The sequence below is a fragment of the Oryzias melastigma genome, linkage group LG2, assembly GCF_002922805.2.
Source record: "Oryzias melastigma strain HK-1 linkage group LG2, ASM292280v2, whole genome shotgun sequence".
NCBI lineage: Eukaryota > Metazoa > Chordata > Actinopteri > Beloniformes > Adrianichthyidae > Oryzias > Oryzias melastigma.
Window position 1 is genome coordinate 2,853,078 of NC_050513.1, and position 19,644 is coordinate 2,872,721.

At 41.3% G+C, this 19,644-nt stretch overlaps 1 protein-coding gene across 2 annotated transcripts in view; it reads left to right on the top strand.

Annotated features, from left to right (window-relative positions):
- The window catches only part of nrp2a (neuropilin 2a), a 79,757-nt gene extending 60,119 nt beyond the window's left edge, over positions 1-19,638 (top strand). The window contains exons 12-18 of one of the 2 annotated variants that reach the window (XM_024294333.2): positions 2,352-2,429; positions 2,522-2,626; positions 8,704-8,969; positions 10,109-10,205; positions 11,306-11,338; positions 16,628-16,690; positions 18,546-19,638. In XM_024294333.2, coding sequence (XP_024150101.1) covers positions 2,352-2,429; positions 2,522-2,626; positions 8,704-8,969; positions 10,109-10,205; positions 11,306-11,338; positions 16,628-16,690; positions 18,546-18,850 — 947 coding nt within the window. In that variant the 3' untranslated portion in view covers positions 18,851-19,638. Of the gene's footprint in view, positions 1-2,351; positions 2,430-2,521; positions 2,627-8,703; positions 8,970-10,108; positions 10,206-11,305; positions 11,339-14,469; positions 16,419-16,627; positions 16,691-18,545 lie in introns of those variants that run through there. The other variant, XM_024294334.2, reaches the window with a different exon arrangement.
- Positions 19,639-19,644: the final 6 nt, after the last annotated feature.

The window sequence follows — 19,644 nt, forward strand, 5'->3', positions numbered from 1 at the left end:
ACCTACATAAAATATTTGAAAATACTTTAAAAAGCCTAAATTAGCCGAAACGGCTAGCATGTAGCTAGAATATTTACTAAACTCCAAAACAGCCTCAAATATAATTTAAAAAAACAAAATTAGCCAAAACAGCTAGCATGTAGCTAAAATATTAGCCAAAAACAAGCACAAAAGGGGTTTGGTCACCCTTTAAACTTCCAAATATTGTTAATTTTGGAACTTTTTAGCAATCGCTAACATGCTAGCAGTTGCCAACTTGACTTTTTTTTATTTTTGTCTTTTGAGTTTTTGTTCGAAAACTTTAACTTCCAAATACTGCAATTTTTTCAAAGTTTTAATCTGCTGCTTTTAGGTTTTATTTGGTTATTTTCTCCACTTGTTAGTGATTGCTAACAAGTTGAACTTGCTAGCAGTTGCTATCTCAGAAATGGAGAGGTATCATTGCCAGCTCACTAAATAACCAAACACTATCATATAACTTAATGAAGTAACTCATTAAACAACAGACACATTTTAATAATTGTTTAGATGTGATGCTTTAACATGGATGTAATAGAGGAAGAAGTGTAGCCTGGACAGGTAAGCTAGGTTAAGCTAGGCTGCTGCTTGGTCTTTGTTCCAATGTTATATTTTTGGGAAATTATAGTTTGTGACCATGTATAAGTTTTGTGACTTGATATGTCACAAAACATATGATATGTGATATGTCAATTAAAAAAACGAGAAAAAAAAAGTCAAGCTTGGTGAGTACTTCCTGTGTTGACAGGAAATGACGAAACATGTGTAAAAGTATAAAGTCACTTACAAATTTTGCCCAATACAGACTAATTATTTAGCCATTTAACGCTAGAGCTTTAGCTCCAGTGTTGACTTTCTTTGGACTACTGTAACTTTTCAACTGTTAGGGCAATTTCAGCTCTTATATACAGCACTTAGCATTGGTGATGTGCTTACCCAATTGACGCTATTGAGCTAATTCTGTGGCAGAGAAAAGCAGCTATTGTCAACAACAGAATTAGATGATTCATATTGATCACATAAACCAGGGATGGGCAAAGTTTTTGACTAGTGGGCCAAAGGGGCTCTAAAATTTTATAGAAGGGCTGGACCAGGACCAGATGTTTTAGCAGTGCTAGCAAGTTGAGCATTTGTAGCAGTTGCTAACTTGAAAATGGAGTCATCACTAGCTAACTAAATAATTAAAAACTATCAAATAACTTATTGCAGTACTTAATCATCAAAATATATCAATCATTACTTTGATGTGAGGCTTTCACATGACGGCAGAGAAGTAGTTTGGACAGGTAAGCTAGGTCAAGCTAGGCGAGCACTTCCTGTTTAAACAGGAAATGACGTTTAACCTATAAAAATATAAAATAACGTCAGAATTTGGCCCTATATAGATTAATTAATTATATGGTATTAGTTTTGCTGTCATGTTAAGCACAATTTAAAACAATATTGAAGGTTTAAGGAGGTCAAATCTGGATTTTTAGATGAGATGTGAACCAGACTTCTGTGCAGAAACTCCCACCGTTGAGCCATCTGCTTCTAATAAAACTTTAAATTCCATCTGTGGCCTGTTCAACATGTGTCTGTTTCTGTACACACACGGTGTGTTTTAACGAACCAAGTTGGGCTCTTTTTAGTTTTATATGTTTTTGTGTGTGTTTTTTTAAAGTTTATGTTTCACGAGTGAGTTATGGAGTGAGGGGCTACGCAACAGCCCAGACAGCAGCAGGGTGGATGGAGTGTGTTTGTGTGTGCGCTGGAGCCTCCCTGACAGCTAGTGAGTGGTCTCAGAGTGTGATCATCCTGTCCAAGGTCGAGGGGAGTTTGTTAGACACATCCATCCATCAGCCTCAGCGTCAGCATGTGTGTGTGTGTGTTAGCATGGTGCCTACACTGTATGTGTGTCTACACATTTTAGCCAGTACGTGTCTTGGACACACACTGACGCCACAACTCGCAGACACAACATGACAGGGAGACCTCGTGGGTGTTCTGGGACTGTCTCTGCCCTTTTTTCTTCATGCCTCTGACAGGAGACAAGACAGGGATTTAGTCTGGAGCTCAGACTCTCACTTATGTGTTTAGCTCTCATTAGCTTCTCAAACATTACTTTTCTCAAGAAACTATGCATTAGACAGCGACATAGCCCCTTGTAAAACAGCAATTTCATGTATTTATAGTTGCTTCTTGCATTTGGTAAACAGATCTGAGGGCTGTAATTATCACACTTGTTATTTTTCCCTGGACACTAGGGAAAAACGGCCTCTAAAGTAATATTTATTGTCTTTTTCACATCTTTCTAAAGACTGATTGTGCGCTTTGTTTGTGTGTTTCTGCAGAAGTCAGCACTCCAGCCACTGTCACAACAACGGCGCCTCCTGACACCGAAACCACCACTGTTCCCGTCACCACTACAGGTCAGGAAGCTGCTGGGAGATGAGAGCTGGAGGTTTCAGCTGAAATGAATGCGAATGCTCACGGCGCTCTGCACTTTGTCATCTCCCTACAGTGGCCTCCCCTCCTCCTTCCGACTCCGTGTGTGATTTTGAACATGGCCTGTGTGGGTGGACGCACGACCCCAACTCCCCACTGCTTTGGTCCACACACAGCCAAGGTGAGCCTCCTCAAGGCAGTCGTTTTGAACGTTTTCCCTTCCATGTGAGAAATGCCATTACACGGACTATGGCTCAAATCTTGACTCTGTCACTCTGTGCACAACCATTCATGTTGTAAACTGAGGCTACATGGCTTCAAGGATGTTTCAAACAACATATCTAATCCACGATAAATGGGAGGATGACATAATTTGGCATTTTTAACTGTCTAGTGTAAAAAAAAGAAAAGAAAAAGAAAAATTAATTTTATTTTTTTGCAGTATCAACTAAAAATATATCCTTAATTTTACGGTGTAAAACTAAAACTAGACAATACTGGGAAATAAGTAAATATGAGGTATCGATATTGCTGATATAAACATGTAGCGGCAATATCAGTTTTGCCACTACATGTTTGTGATGCTGGTATATCGATGTTGATATAGTCAATATCGATATTGATATCGCTAAAATCCATATCATCGATATCGTCAATATCGATATTGATATCGCTAAAATCCATATCATCTATATTGTCAATATCGATACCGCCAGGATCCATATCGGCGATATCGATATTCCGATACATGTTTATGGTGCTGGTATATCGATATGGGCACTACCAGCATCAATAACTCAGATATCTGTATCGATATCGTGTATATTGATGTTGGCGATAAATGTTTGTGGTGCTGGTATATTGATATCGCCAAAATCCATATTGATATTGCCGAACTCCGTATCGCCGATATCGATATTGGCGTTATTGATATTGCGATACATGTTTGTGATGCTGCTATATCGCCGATATTTTTGAATTGTATCTTTGACAAAATAGCGAAGACACTATTGATTTAGTGCATTAAGCAGTGAGGAGTAAGGGAATTTCTCTTCATCTTTTTCTTTCCCTTCTGACATGTCTTTATTTTCTGCCCAACAGTGCTAAACTTCCTGATGTAAGTAGCCTATGCTAGGAGTGGCACTAATAAGACTTAGATGCAAGTTAAATTTCGTTCACACAAGTAGTTTCCTTTTGTTTTAGCCTTAAGGATGGTAATACACAACAAAAAACATAATTTAGTAAAAATTGTTTCATTTCCAATGAACAAATACGCTCGCGCAAGCTAGGCAAGTACTTCCTGGAAAAAAAGGAAGTGAAGGTAAATGTTCAAAATAATATATATTTTTTTATTTGTTAATCCAGATGTTATGTTTTTTTTTTACTTTCTTGTCAAGCTCTTACAATCTAATTGTCACTTTTGTGTAATTTACTTCAATTTTTACACCGTAAATAACCGTACTAAATGTATTTTTCAGTTTCCTCACCACACAGCTTAGTGACTCGATTCAAAGAGGTTAAGTTTTGGGCAGAAAGCCATAAGGAATTTGAAATGTATATTTGTGTTTGATGGGTTTCTTGTATCGGCTGAGCAGCTTTTCTGCATGCAGCTGCAGGGCGAATTTCATTTGGGTGGAAAAATTGGACGAGCACAAATGCATCAAGTTTATCAACTTCAGTGTGTCTAGACAAGCCGCTGTTTTCTTCAATTAAATGAAGCCGTTCTCCCCCTGCGCATTCATCGAGACCCCTTTTTCAATTTGATTAAAATAATTCCTCAAATTGAAACCAGTTTAATTTAGCGCCAGCATTGTCTGCCAAGCGAGCGAATGGAGATGAAAATGAATCGGAAAGAATGACTGCGTCAAGTGCATATATAGGCTGCCTCATGTGTGGTTTTTTTTGCCAAAAAGTCCCAGCAGGAAAGGGGTTAAGACCCGGTAGCTCCAATTAAGCTCCGAGCAGGAGAATCCGAAATTGAGCAGTTATTCCCAGCTGTCCCCTTTCTTACCTCCGGCACATCCCGGGAGACGTCCATCCACTCAGACATTCCTTCAAGAAGTAATTATTGGTTTTTTGCTTTATGCATGTCCACAGATCAAAAGTGACGCTTTTGGCATGTTTCTACTACAAACAGGCAACGTTTCCTGCTGGGCTCCGGAATATATTTTGTTTGGAAGTGAACTGATTATACCACACTTGTCAAAATCAAGGAATCAAGGCCCGGGGGCCGGATTCGGCCCTCCGGGTAATTCTATCCGGCCCTCCAGATCATTTTATTGTATTGTTATTTATGTTGTCGATGTTATCTTGCAGTCATTTTTAACTTGCATAATTTTGACAAAATATATTTTTATGAAGAGTAAAATATTGAAAATTATTTAAGGTTTAAGTTGATTTATTGTGTGATTGCTCAGTAAGCATTCACACTATAGTGATTCTCCCGCTTCTTTCCGGATGTTTTTCAGCACATAAAAACTCAATCACACTTTCAGGGATTTCAGAAATTCTGGCATCAAAAATTTCAGCTCGTCCAGGACATTACTGCTTATATTTTTGGTATTCATAAACTTTATAGTTTTTGAAATATTGAGCAAAATATGCCCCATAGGAAATGAATGAGAAATTTTAAGTATATTAGTAACAAACCTTTAAATATATTTATGCACTGTGTTTTCATGTTTTATTGTAATTTAAAAAAAAAATTGGAGTTTGGCTAATATTTTAGCAACATGCTAACATTTTTGGCTAATTTGTTTTCTACTGAGGTTTTGATAGGCTAATATGGTGTTTAGCTCATATTTAAGCAACACACTAAATATTTGTTTATAAAATTGGCATGTATTAAGGATTTTAGACATTTTACTACAAACTTCAGCGCTCTTTCATTGTACTTAAACAGAATTTCCACTCAAATTTAACATTGCGCAAATAGCATTTGTATTTTCAGCAAATCCCTTCAGCAGTTACAATAAATTACGTCATCATTTTCAGCAAAAAGCTTCATCATCTTTAGCAACTCCTTTCAGCATAAAGCATTCACACTAGCATTATCGCACATAATGCAACTTTTCAAGTTCTGGAATAACATTCTTGCCTGTTTTTATTTATAGTTATGTTAAAAAGTTACATTTTCAAAGTTGTAAAAATGTAGTTTTAGAGTGTTCAATAAATGTTTATCCTGTTTAGCCCCCGACCTAAGGTGTGTTTTGGATTTTGGCCCCCCTGTGTGATTGAGTTTGACACCCCTGGATTAGGGAGACGTTAGTATCGGTTCCGAGCGTGAAAGACGTGGTGTTTTGGCAGCTCTCTTTTATGTCCAGTTTGTGGAGTCACCTGGGTCAGCAGGACATCGGATCCCTCTGCAAAAGCAGAGAAAAGTGTCAGAAACTTGACCTATTCGGCTGGCTCCCGCGGTTGACAAGGGGGCTTCAAAGCAGCGTCTTTCATCACGTGTGGAAAAAAAGGAGTTGCTTAAATTAGTCATGTTGCAGCTTTTAATGCATGAAGTATCCTTTCCAGTCGTTCCGTAGCGCCTTTGATTTTTCACGCCGGTGTCAAAGGTCGGAAATCCCAAGCAGCCGGGGATCATTATTTCACCACTATCAAATCGCTGTTTAATCCTCAGCCCCCCATCTGACCTATGAGCCTCAATCTCCTCACCTCTTGACCTTTGTCGTGAAGCTAGAAACAAAGCCAGATTGAGCCGCTGCAGACTGCGGTTATATGATGTGCCTTAATACACCCGTCCTGTAAATAACCTCACAGATTGAGTCATTGTTTGCTTTCCGCGGCAGGAAAACACTGTGAAATAGATTAATAATGGTCTGCTGCGCCGCGCATAGCAAGGCGGGCTCCATTATGAGCTGTGCTGCAAAATAGAGGCACCAGAAACTTTTATCTGCGTATCGGGAGGATTACACCCTTACAGTGGAATCACGAGGAAGAAGAATGAGCGAAAAACGACATGCTGGGAGAGATACACTACCAAGCGGAAGGGGGCCTGTCACGTCCCGGAGACACACCGCCTCCAGAAACACGCAGCCAAAGGTTACGGATGCCGTGGCTCTGTAACTGGATGCATTCAAACTGGAGCTTTCTCCCGACTCCGGTTCCTGCAGCGCCAAAACAGGTGGCTTCATGTGCGGATTGTTGACGGTGGACGTTTTCCCACAGGGCCCACTTAAGAAATTCTCCAGCAGACTCCACACTGAGTCACTTTCTCACAGAAACGCCAGCAATCTCTCCCTTTTCCCCTTTCTGCAGCGTACAGTTGGCTCCCTCGTCTCACAATGGAATTCGTGTCGGCATCCAATTTGCAAACTAAACATCCTCTGGTGTAAACAAATTGAGCGGCGTGCCGTTTTTGTCGGACTTTCCCATCGCCGGAGTCTTTTACCTGGATGGGAATGAGGAGATATACGCCCCGAGGGTTTTGGCTTGACTTCTCCTAAGCACTCCAAATGTGTTCTCAATGGAGCTTTTCTTCCATGTGTTTATATTTGTCATTTCCCTATTGTTTGGTGTCACCATTGTGCTGCAGGGATCCCATTCCTGTTAGCAACCCATGATTAGTTTTGCTCTTTTTCTCCTATTAGGAGTCAGAAGTGTCAAACTACGTGAAATCACACAGGGGACGGTGATGGATGTGTGAATAGCCATAATTAATGGTGGTAATAGCGTGACAGTTTGCGCCACAAGATAATTTTTCTGCATCTGCCAACAGGGGAATATGAAGAGTCGACATCATTCTTTTGTATGAAGTTTTGGGTTCTTTGTTTACCAAAAAAAAACTTCTTAGTTAATCTGTTAAAAAAATAAAAAATAAAAAAAAAATAAAAAAATGATATTATCAATACAAATCGCGATAGCACGTTTTTGCTAAAGGAAAGTTTGGCTAAAGCATAGACTAAGAAGACGGAGACATAGAAGAACCAAAATGGAAAAAAAACAATAATTACAGAAAAGACAAAAGGTTTTTTAGTTACATGTGTAACGATGAAAAAAACAAAACAATAAACAGCAGATGAGGGTTCATGTAAGGTTTTTCAAACTAATAATATATAGTGGTCAACTGAAGTCAACGTCTCAAGGGAGCGAATGACACACAAACATTGCTTTGATGTTGAAAAAATAAAAACAAGTCGGTCTTTATAATTTGCTAATTCTCCTTAACCACTCTGATGAAAATTGTATTTTTATCATGTTCTTGTGGCGTTTTTTTCTGATGATAGAGGACATATACAGAGAGAATAAGCCCAAAAATGACATTTTAGTATTTTTTCATCAAATCATGAATTAGAGGCAGATGAAAAAATGCTTTGAAAATGTAGAAAATACATTGGGCAAGCAACAGAGAGGAGAAGGGGGCGGACTTGCTCCACCCACAACTCAGGGGTAAATTTTTTATGAACTCTTGGCGCTCTGCACAAACTATGGCTATGTCCAAATTCCCACCCAAGAGCTACTAAAAACTATATAGTGTAAGATTTTATAGATTTTTTTTTCAATTGTTCAACCGCAATGCATTATGGTCTATATTTGCTAATGTAGCGAGCATCAATCCACACTGGTTTTTCCGCAAAGATTTCTGGTAAACTTCTAGGAGCACTAAAAAATGGCAAAGTTACTATATAGAGAGTAGTTAAGGAATTCGGACATACCTGTGGTGTTAATACTCTGTAGTCAATTCCTCCTGGTGACCAGAGGGGGCGACAAAGCCCTAATTTTAAACACCGAAGCTTTACCCTAAATTAACCTAACTTTTCAGCTGTTTGCACAACTTCCGAAATTCCAACGGATTCTGATGAGGAGAACCCTCATACAGATACAGAGAAAAGCAGTTTTGCGTCAATATGCAACACTTGAGAGTATCCATTGTTGAAACATTAAATGGTTGAAGAGTTGCTATAGTGTGAAGAAAAAAAACAAGAACTTGCAAAAAAAACAAAAAACTCCGGAGTCATCCATAAAATCCAAATTCTTTTTAAAACATGATCAAATACTTAAAGAGAAAAAGATGTGTTTTAGGCTCATTTGGAAAAAAAATAGATTAAGGTCTTGTGTTGACATAAATACAACATATTTTGTTTATTAGCAACTAACAGAAATATAGAAAGTCATTGAAACCTATTTTATCCTTTATTGCACCACTACAATAATTGTTTCTGGCAGTCCTAGAGACTGGAAACTGTTGTGTGTTGCACCAAAATGAAAGTATCTCTTTGGTATTCATGACATTCTGCTTCTGTGTTGCAGCTCTCAACAGCTACATCTACATCGATGCCAGCGTGAAGACGGAGCAGCAGAGAGCCAAACTCATCAGCCCCACGGTAGCTGCCGACACCGGACCCTTGTGCCTCATCTTCTCCTACCAGCTGTGGGGGGAGGCGCAGGGCCACCTGAGGGTACTGCTGAGGGACCCCCACAACGAGGAATCCGTCCTGTGGACTCTGAAGGACGATCAAGGCCCTGTCTGGAAGGAGGGTCGCACCATCCTTCCTCGGTCTCCCAAAGACTTCCAGGTGGGTCTTTTGGGTAGTTTGGAAACCCAATCTAAACAGGGATGTAGACCGAACAAGCCGATGAAGGTTCTTGATCCCGAGGACTAGAATGTGGCTAAAGAAAATTGGTGCGGTCCTTGCAAGTAGGAAAAATAGACCAAAACTCCAAACTGAAGACGGGCCAACCCAAAACCCTTTAAAAATGTCTCATTTGTGATGTCATGAAGTGAGATGGTCCGTCAATCCAACTTCTTCCACTCATCCAGAACTGGGTCGTGTGGGGCAGCAGTCTAAGCAAAGATGCCCAAACGTTCTTGTTCCCGGTCACTTCCTCCAACTTTTCCGGGGGGACTCCGAAGCGTTTCTAAGCCAGTCGAGAGAGAGAGTCTCTCCAGAGTGTCCTGGGTCTTCCCTGGGACTTCCACCCGGGCATGTCCAACTGGGCAAAGGCCCCGGGGATCAGGTCATGGGGCCAGTTGTCTAAGCAAAATGACCATTCCTTGAGTTTCTCTGGGAGAATCCCGGAGCATTCCCATACCCAGTGTTTTCATGCTGGCGGGACATTCCTATAACATCTCTGGAGGTGAGAAGATGCTAGTTGATACACGACAGTCAAAGTTTTGGCGGGACAAACCAGTTCTCCTCTTTGTCAGAGCTTGTTTCAGTTGGAATCTGCTGGAACTGCATCATATTCCAGGTGGTTTGCCTCACTCTCGAGAGTGCAGTGTGAAGGAAAACCAAAACAGACAAAGGCTGAAATCCTTTCGGGGATTCAGTAACAAACTGAACCGTTTCTGGCTAGCCAGTGCAGTGGGAAAGCTCGCTCGTCTCGGTGCCGAGTTTGGACTTCAAAAGGAAGGAGCGTGCGCTGCATTGTCTCTGCTTGGGGATTTGCCGCACATTTGTCAAAGACTTCACAAGCCGTCGCCGCGCTCATGAAAAAGTAAGCTGGAGATGCTTCCAAGGGAAGATTGCAAGAGTTGAGTGCAACTTTAAAATCACAGGGACCGTATTAACTTTTCATCCCGCATCTCCTCCTCCTCTTCCCGCTGCTAGTCGTCCCCGTTCTCGATTTGCCCTCATCCTGTCTCCGTTTCCTCAACTTTTCTCTCCTCCTCTTCCCCACTCATCCTTTGTTTTGTCTCTTCTCCTGATGGTAGGTTGTGATGGAGGGCTTCTTTGAGCGTGGCACCAGAGGACACATCTGGGTAGACAACATCCACATGAGCTCCAGCTCCCCTCTCAAAGAATGTACACGTAAGTTGAACAACATTTTGGAGGTGTTTTTGAAACGTAACCAAACATGCTGTAACACACTTAAGAATTCGACCCGCCAGCATCTTCTTATCGTCTGTCAGCGCAGCTATCATTTGATCGTTTTATCGTCTTCTCCAAAAAACCCATCCAACGCGAAGATGAAAGGAGGAGGGAGAGGGAGGGACAACGTTTACCCCTCCACTAAAAAAAGAAAAAAAAAAGAAAAGAATACAAAAACTAGGCCATAAATGCCCCGTGGGCCCCGGAGATGCTAATCTATGTTTCATTAGATTTCTCCTTTTTCCTCCTCCTCCTCTTCTCCTTCGATCCCTCATGCTCCCACTTCTATGTCGTATTTGTAAACACGTCTTTTCCTGAGCCGTCAAAGGGAATTACTAGACAGGCTGTTTCCCGAGCAGGCTCCTCGCTTTAATCTGGCCTGTGCACGGTCTTTTGAGAGGGTCTTAACCAGATCAGAGACCGAGCTGCAGGTCCAGAGCCAACAGCCTGCCATCGGCGCTTCAGACGGATGTTCAGAGCGCTTTGGACCCCGACCACATTGTAATTGAAGGAGTGCGTGTGCTCAGTTTTATGCTTTTTTGTGTGTGTGTTTTCTATCCGTCATTTTTGTGAGAGTCCTGGGAGAGTCTGAGCAGCTTGGAAGCAGAAGATGACAGCCCCCTCCTGCCTCCCTGCTGCTGCTTCCTCCTTCTCGCCCCTCCCAAAGCATGCTGGGATATTGCTTATCGCGCAGCCCAGTTGAGTTTTTCACAGCGCATTCCCGCCCAGAAAAGCTCCCGAGTCACTTTCCCATCTTTTTTTTTTCTCTCCCAGACCTTCTCACGGTGTTTGCATTCCAGGCGGTCAAATTGAAGGTGTATTTCCATCCACTAATAAACAACTTCCACTCAGAAAGCACACAAGCTCTCAACAGCGCAGCCCAGCAAATGCCATAAACCGCCAGTTATCTGAGCAAAAGCGAATTTCTCCAGGAGTCATGTGACATTTGTCTGACATTTGTCTGACTTTTCCTTCATTGCTGGAGTTATCTAACAGTTCTCTCCTCTCCCTCCTGTCAATCTGCCTCCCTGTCCTCGCAGAGCCCATCACCGCCTTTCCTCCGGAAAACTCAGGTGAGTTTCCATCTTTTCGGTCTTGCTTCCTGCCCGATGCATTAGCCTGGAGTTTTTTTGCTTGGGGAAAAAAATTGAGTCTGACGAAGTCAATTAGACTCATTAAAGTGCAGCGCTAGCATGTAAGCATCAACAAACTAATAAAAAAAAGCTTGTATTTGGGTAACCCTTTCAAGATTCTTAAAGATTTAGCCTTTTTTTATCCTAAAATGTGAAAAATATATATTTTTCACCTAAATACGTCCGTTTGTAGGTTTAACATTAAAAAATTGCCACTATAATTACATAATTTCTCACTTTAGCTGAGAATAAGAAATATAAGGAATAAAGAAAACTATTTTTACTAAATATTAAAATATTGTTGAAAAAAATGCCATAAGCTTGATCTAAAACTCCAAAAGGCATTAAATCTTTTTGCATTAAAAAAATCTGTTGTACCGTTTTAGCATTTTAAATGTTTTGCCATTTTAAAATAAATATTGAAAAAAATAAACTAAAAAGAATATAAAAACATTTATTAAAAAATACTGTAGATAAATGAAATATAATAAATGTTCAAGCTTTAGACTTAAATACTATTTTTTTTTCATTTAAAACTGATTTTAAACATTTATTAATTTACCATGATAGCTTAAAGCGTGTAAGCTAAAATGCTACAGCCTTTATTAAACATTAAAAATGACAAACAATAAATACTAATAAAAATAACAGTACTGAAAAGATATTTCTTAAAATGAAAAAAAGTAAAAAAATATTTCTCTATTACTTGAATGAGAAAAAAAACTGTTACAGTGTTACCCCGCATATTCACATTTCATTATTCGCAGTTTCACGTATTCGCTGTTTTTTTTTTTTTCTCTCACATGACTCATACGGTTTGTCACAAAAACAAAGACACTTGTATAAAATTTTTGAGTCCAAAGGAGGTGCTGAGGTGTGTCTCCGCACTGCGGAAAGCAACGGAGCCCCCTCCGGTGTGCGAAGGAAGTGCACCTGTCCGCGCACCCCCTCCTCTCAATGTGCCTCAAATGGCATCAGCCGACTCAGAAACGGCGGAAAAAAATCCTGATATGCTAAAGAAATAATAAAAAAAGTAGAATAATTATCATCCGTAGCAGATCTTTATTATTTGATGAAGGAGGAAGCTCACACTAGTGATTTTAAGGCACAGAGAGACAGCGCCACACTCCTCAACTGCGACATAACATACGCAGTCTTTTGTTATGAAAAAAAAAAAAGATTCTCAAATTTTCTCTGATAAATGTTTTACAAAGCATACCAGAAGTGTTTCTGATGAATATGGATCGGTAACAGACACCCTTCACCCGCGGGGGTGGGGAGGTTCTCCACATTCGCGGATTTCGCCTATTCGTTGATGAGTCCGGCTCTTACCCCTGCGAATGAGGGGGGATTACTTTATTGCTATGTATCCACAATGTTATAAAAAATGATTTTAAATAAAAACATGCTTTAGTTTAGATGAATATAAATATATTTACAATAAACCTTTATATATGTACATATAAGTATGGCTACCTTCTGGTAGTCATGTAATATATATATATATACTTGTGTACATATATATATGTATGTATATAAGTATGACTTTTATACTTATATACATATATTAGTGTGACTTATATACATACATATATGTATGTATATAAGTCATACTTATATACATACATATATGTAGGCACATAAGTCATACTTGTATACATACATATATGTATGTATACAAGTATGGTTTATATACCTATATTGGTACGGCTTATATACATATATGTATATAAGTCATACTTATAAACACATGTATATATGACTTATATTAGTATGACTTATATACATATTTGGGTTTCAGAAGTTAAATTTGTACAAACCAGCTAAAATATCTTGGCAAATAAAGGGACTAAGCACAACCTCATGAGGGTTAAGCTCTAACCGAGTAGCAAAAGCAGGTTGTTTTACAAATTTGTTGCACTTCCTGAGTTTTTCCTTGTCAGTCTCAGTGGAAACTGAGGATTAGTGTCAAACTGCACATGGCAAGGTAAATCAAGCTCACCTCATGAAGTCAGAGATTTAAAAAAGAGAGCTCCATAATCTGAGTTCTAGGCTGTCTGACACAGCCTAAAGGGATTTAAAATAACTCTTCCACTGGTGAAAAGTATTTCGAGCATCCTGCAGAGACTTCGTGAAATTGTTGTTTTGGCATCTCATAATGCCCTCCAATAAGATAAGAGTCCAAATGTGATGGATGTGCATTTCTTACGTCTGTGCCTTCACGAACACACGCGTCGTGCACAGAGTCCCTAAAGCCCTGACAGGCACCGGCTCACATCACACGCCGAGCTCCTCTCACTGAAAAGCTATCAGATGGAGTGACGGAGCAGAGTTCGGGAGGTGCTCTGCTTCAACGCTCCTTGTTCTGGAACATGTGGCTTCCATTATTTGGGCTTTTTGTTTTTGGATAAAGAAGCTTCTTGGAAGCTGATTGGTTGGCCCTTTCCAAGAATTTAAAGAGGTCCACGCCAGGGGCAGAAGGAAAGAGACGGAGACAGAGCTTGGCTTTGAGGAGGAGAGGACTGGCCAGAAATGAATGTTCAAACGCAGAGATCAGGACAAATCGTTTACTTGTAACAGAGAACACAAATCACAAACCACTGTCAGCTTAGAGAGAACGCTGGAACGCTGACTTCCTGAATCCTGCATGGCTTCAATACTTCATCAGAGGGATGTTTGTGGCATCCCAAAAACACAGAGGAAGCTCCTTAATTTACTGTGTGCAAGTGCTTGTTGAACTAATTGTCTTGGCTTGAATTTCACACCAAGTAATTTCAGCAGAGCTTCCAAAAAAAAAGGCCTCCATTGCATTTATTGGACCAACGATTGGGCTCGTTCCAAACCAAATCTCTTGATGATCTTGGTGTGAAAGCTTGTCTTCAAACTGCAGCCCAGGAGGTGGATGCGTTTTGAGGTTTTATTCGCATTTTGACCTAGACGATTTATTCTGTTTGCAACCGGCATGCTTGTGCATGCTCAAATGAGGCGCACGTTTGATGAAGACCAAGTAGGGATTGAAGTGCCAATCCTCTCTTTCCCTTTTGGCCAATTACTCTGTATCTTTCCCCCAGGGGGAGGTGTTCCCGTGCCTCCCTTGCCCATCCACTGGTATTACATTATGGCTGCTGGCGGCGCCCTCCTACTCCTGGCAGCGGCCATCTTGGTCAGAGCTCTCTGTTGCTGCCGACAACACCTTGCCACCAAGAAGAGCCAGCTGTCAGTGGCCTACCACAGCTCCTCGCAGTGCTTCCAGTATTCGAACTGGTCAACCAGTATGGCCACCCCCGGGGTGGAGCCGGTCCTTACAGTTAGACTGGACAGCCGGGACCGACATCGCACCCTCTGCTAAAGCGGTGCGTCTTGTTGGCGGTACGGATCAGCAGCATGAGTCCTACAAGACCTTCCTTTGGTTTCCTGGCTGTAATTTCCCTTCTCTCGGAGACTCTGCTGAAGTTGAGTCGTCCTTGTGAAGCCACCCCAGCACGGACCCACATAAAGATGTGTGTGGGCTGGAGAAAACCAGGGTGGGGGCAGTTGGTTCTGTTGCAAGAGGCTGGCAGAAGCTGCCAAACCACAAGCCCCCAGGGACACGTGGAGCTCTGCGGTGCCACAAGCAAAAACTGTTAGGCAGGGGAGGTCTTTCGGCGGTCTTTTGGACTGGGAAACCTCAGAAATGGTATCCCCCGCACCACAGACCCTCTCAACGACGCATGTGCACATCTCCAAACCGCTGGAATGCTTGATTGTACAGCCCCGCACCTCGGGTGGAGATAAGCCTCTTCTGATGATCAGTCATGGATCCGCTGTTTCATCTTGATTCTTTGGCGTAATAAAGCGCGCCGTTCCACCCCCGTTCGTGCTTCATGCCAGCCCCTCCAGTTGTTCCCCTTGTCTTTGAATTGCCCAGATAAAAGCAACATGTTTTCAGTGTGAATATGTGCTTGTTGTTTTTAGGCTTGTAAATAGAAACAGCTGTCTGCCATCTCGACTTCTCCATTGATTTATTTCTCCTACAAATCCCACAATGCAGCTGCCTTTTTTTTTTACTCTCTAAATATCTGCTCTCAATCAAAGGATTCTATAAAACCAGAGCAGAGCTGCAAGTGCCAGTGCTAATATTTATCACATCTGGGAGGTAAAAGCCTGTTTTATTGTGAAATGTCTCAAAAAAGTGAGACCGAGGTTGACAAGTTGGCACCACTTCCTCCCTCATCAGTCACCGCAGAGGAGGTGAGAGCTGACACCAGCTCAGCAGGTTTAAACGAAATTGAGGTCTTCGCTTGGCGACTTAACCTGGAACTGCTTTCTGGGTCTGTCACAGCTGCAAAAATCCATCACAGCTCAGCAGAAAGAAAGTGCCTCAATTGGTTTACACAATTACATAGCAGCACTTTCTCTCTCTCTCGAGTGAAAAAAATAATAAATAAATGTATATGTTTTTGGCACACTCCCACTCTGTGCTTTTAAATCAACTTGGGGGAGGAAGGGGGAGGGAAAGGGACACTATACCTGATCTATCCCCACACCCATTATGCACCAAGCTTCTAATAGTTGTAATTAGTTAATGGATAGATAACATTTATTAAGGCTGCGGTAAGCACTTTTCTGCCCCCCACCACACACACACACATCCACCGCACCTCCATCGCTCAAGCCGCTGCCAACTCCCGTTGCTGTGGAAACAGCATCAATAATGCCATTGGCCATCAAAGGCCTCCAGATCCAGACGAGTGCCTTGCCAAGCAGATACTCCCACTCCTAAACGCTTGCCAAGACCAGCAAACACACACACACATACACAAAGTGGAGTGAAAAACTGGTGTACAGTTGAGGTGCTGCTCAGAATGGACTGCAGCCACCGGTTTTCTTCTGTCGTCCAATCATTCTTAATTTTCAATGGTGCTGATTGTACTTACCTTGTGATGTTTTCTGTTTGTATTAACACAGAATGAGCAGTCTTATACCATCAGTGTTTGACAGGAATGTTTGTCTAATAATAAAGTTGTATTTTTCTATTAAATCAAGTGTCTGAAATATTTCTGTCTTTTGGCATCATAAAAGAAATAAAATGACTGAGGAACTTAAGGAAAGTTCTTCAGTTATCTGCCTAAATTTGTTTTAGTTTCAAGAGGACTTCAAGTCAATCAAACATGTTTACCTGCAGACTGTAGAAGGGTTTCGATGCCTGTTTGAGTATTAAGTCGTCTTGTTGTTCTGTTTTTCTGTCAGTTAAGAGACTGAATGAGTTTGGAGATGGACGACTCTTCAGCAGCAGAGACCCACTAGGAGGAGGTAATGAACCAAACTCTCCTTATTGAGACATCACTATGGACCATGTTGTGGACGATTAACAAATCTTGGCAAGATGTTATGATTCCCCTAAAAAAAAAAAACACCAAACCGCAAGCGACCATTATCAATGAAGTCTATGTAAACACATGTAATTGCGTATTTAGGATTCCGCGTGCGAAACTCCTGTGTTCACCTGTCGCTACACAAGTTTCTACAACCTTTTTTGGGCTCTGTGTACAAAACGAGCAACCATTAAAACGTTCAACCGGATAGACTTTGACCAATCAGAGACTCGGATTTGGTATTGAAAAATGGATGACGTCTCCTTTAATTCAGAGAAGTACCAACTGTTTGTAAATTGATCATGAAGGAGAAATTAATACTGCGGTTTGTGTCCAAATGGTATTCTATGACACCAAGTCTTTCACACATTGGAATAGAGCTGTGAAAGAAAAACATTTGGATCAAGATTCACCAGATTTGTAATACTTTTCACAATTCGCACCACCTGTAGCTGGCGGAGATATGCTATTACCAGGCAGCGATTCTCCAGTGTGAACACCATATAGTGCTTTCAAGAGCGCACTAAAAGCATACTCAGTGTGAACGTAGCTTTACACATACAGACACACACACACACACGTGAATGTCACTTTAGATCAGGAGTCTCAAACTCAATTTACCTTGGGGCCACTGAAGCCAGACTCTGGCTGAGGCTGGGCCGTATGGGGTTCCATTTGTGCCAAAAATATGTTTTTGCATCTACTGTCTACGTCTTTGGTCCATTGTCTATGTCTTTGGTCTGTTGTCTGTATCTACTGAACAATTGTATTGAACATGTGCTAATGTCTAATGATGCTAGCAACTGTTGCTAAGGACTTTTCTGACAACCAGATTAAACGACAATAACAAATGCAAAGTTTTAAGCATAAAGCAACCTGAAACATCACAAAATAAACACAAAGCCATCATCAAAAAAGCTTGGACATGCAGAGGATATGGCTTAGCATGCATTGAACTTTGATATTAAGGTTAGGGCTGCAAAATATTGACTTGGGGCTGCAAATAGCCCACAAGCCACCAGTTAGAGACCCCCTGATTTAGATATAAGGATAAAATTATCATTGGCTACTACCAAGCTACTATTCTAAATGCTCCCAGGTCGTGTTCTGACTTGACAAAAAAAAATGTATGAGTATTTAAGGAAACAAAGCTAAAGTGTTTTGTTCTTTTTGAGACAGAGGTTATGTCTGAATTTCCTCACTACTACGACTATATAGTGTGGGACTATCCAGTGTCCTGGATTTTAACGCAATTCAGACACATGATCAATACGTTTTTTTTTTTTTAACTGCAAGTATGACAAGAAGTAAAAACCTAATAACAATGAACATTTTTCAAAGACTATTCATGAATCTACTTTCTGCTGATAAAAAATAAATGTATTCAAATTCCAAACCGTCCAAATGCAATGCATTGTGGCTTATATCAATGCCCAGTAGCTTTTTGTAGAAACTTTTGGGAAATTTCTACTGCACTGGATTTTAGAGTTGTATATTTGGACACCAAAGATAGGGCATTTATTGTTTTAGAATTTCTTTTTATTGGCAAATGGTTAACCTACAGAAAAAGAGCACACTATAATTAACCATTAAGCACCATTTTGATGCAAACAATTAATTGAAAGCCATTTTTTACTTATAGAAAAAGGGTATAAACTTGAGGACAAACCAATTGAGTAAGGTCCAGGAGGCATCCGGACCAATTTGGAGAAATTACGTTAAAAATAAAAAGGAAGTACTGATATTAGAGGTATTTCTATTTCTGTTGACGTCTGTTGGGTTTCTCTTCTCAGGTTTGCAGTTTTCCGATTGGAACACGGCGTCTCCGTCCTCCGATCCTCCGGTGACCAGCGTCTCTGAGAAGGACAACTCGTGGTTGTACACCCTTGACCCCATCTTGGTCACCATCATCGTCATGAGCTCTCTGGGCGTGCTGGTGGGAGCGGTGTGCGCCGGACTCCTCCTGTACTGCACGTGCTCGTACAGCGGCCTGTCGTCGCGCTCCTCCACCACCCTTGAGAACTACAACTTTGAACTGTACGATGGTCTCAAGCACAAAGTCAAACTCAACCAACAGCGCTGCTGCACTGAGGCGTGAAAGTGGACAAGCCCTCCGGCGAAAGCCTCTCACTCCTCTCATTCCCACCACTTCACTTTAGTGTAATCTGACTTCGAGATCGCGTGGAGATCTCCGAACCCAACACCATCCAGTATTTGCGAGCCTTATCGCCTCGAACTGCTGACCTGCAGGGATGTTCGGCCTCAAAAAGGAAATATCGACACATATCAGCGACAGGTTCCTGCTCCAACCAGAGAGTTGTTCATAAAAGTGTCATAGAGTTGTCTAGTTTTGGAAGTGGGTGCTGTAAGACTTCACAGACGAGAGCTGGACACGTCGTGTTGGAAAGGTGGTAGGTTAGGACCGTATGTTTTGATCACATGTGAACACAGTGGCCTAGAGCTTAGCTTCTTTGTGGGATCCCTCTGCTGTTTTTGTTGTAGACTCTGCTCCCTGTCCGCCTCATTCCTCTTCTTAGTTTCTGAGCGTTCGTGGTGTTTGTAGTCACCGACTTCCCTCCAGTTTCTGCTCAGTCGGTTTCTGTTTTCCTCCTGGCCTCTTGCCAGTCTGTGATCGAAGGAAGTCGGAGAAGGAAAAGTGATAAAATTATATATATATTTCTGTGGAGATGCGAAGAGGGGGCTTTTGAACTTGTCCTTATTATGTTAGTTCCTGTCACAAAGGTCATGTTTACATTGCGCTAAATGCTAAGAGTTTCGGGAGGTGCAACCTATGGATTGCTGGTCAGGGCAGAACTACTGAAGAGAAGAAAACGAGGGAGACTTTGACAGAGCACTAAACCCCCCTGTTTCTTTCTCGCAGGGGCAAATTTC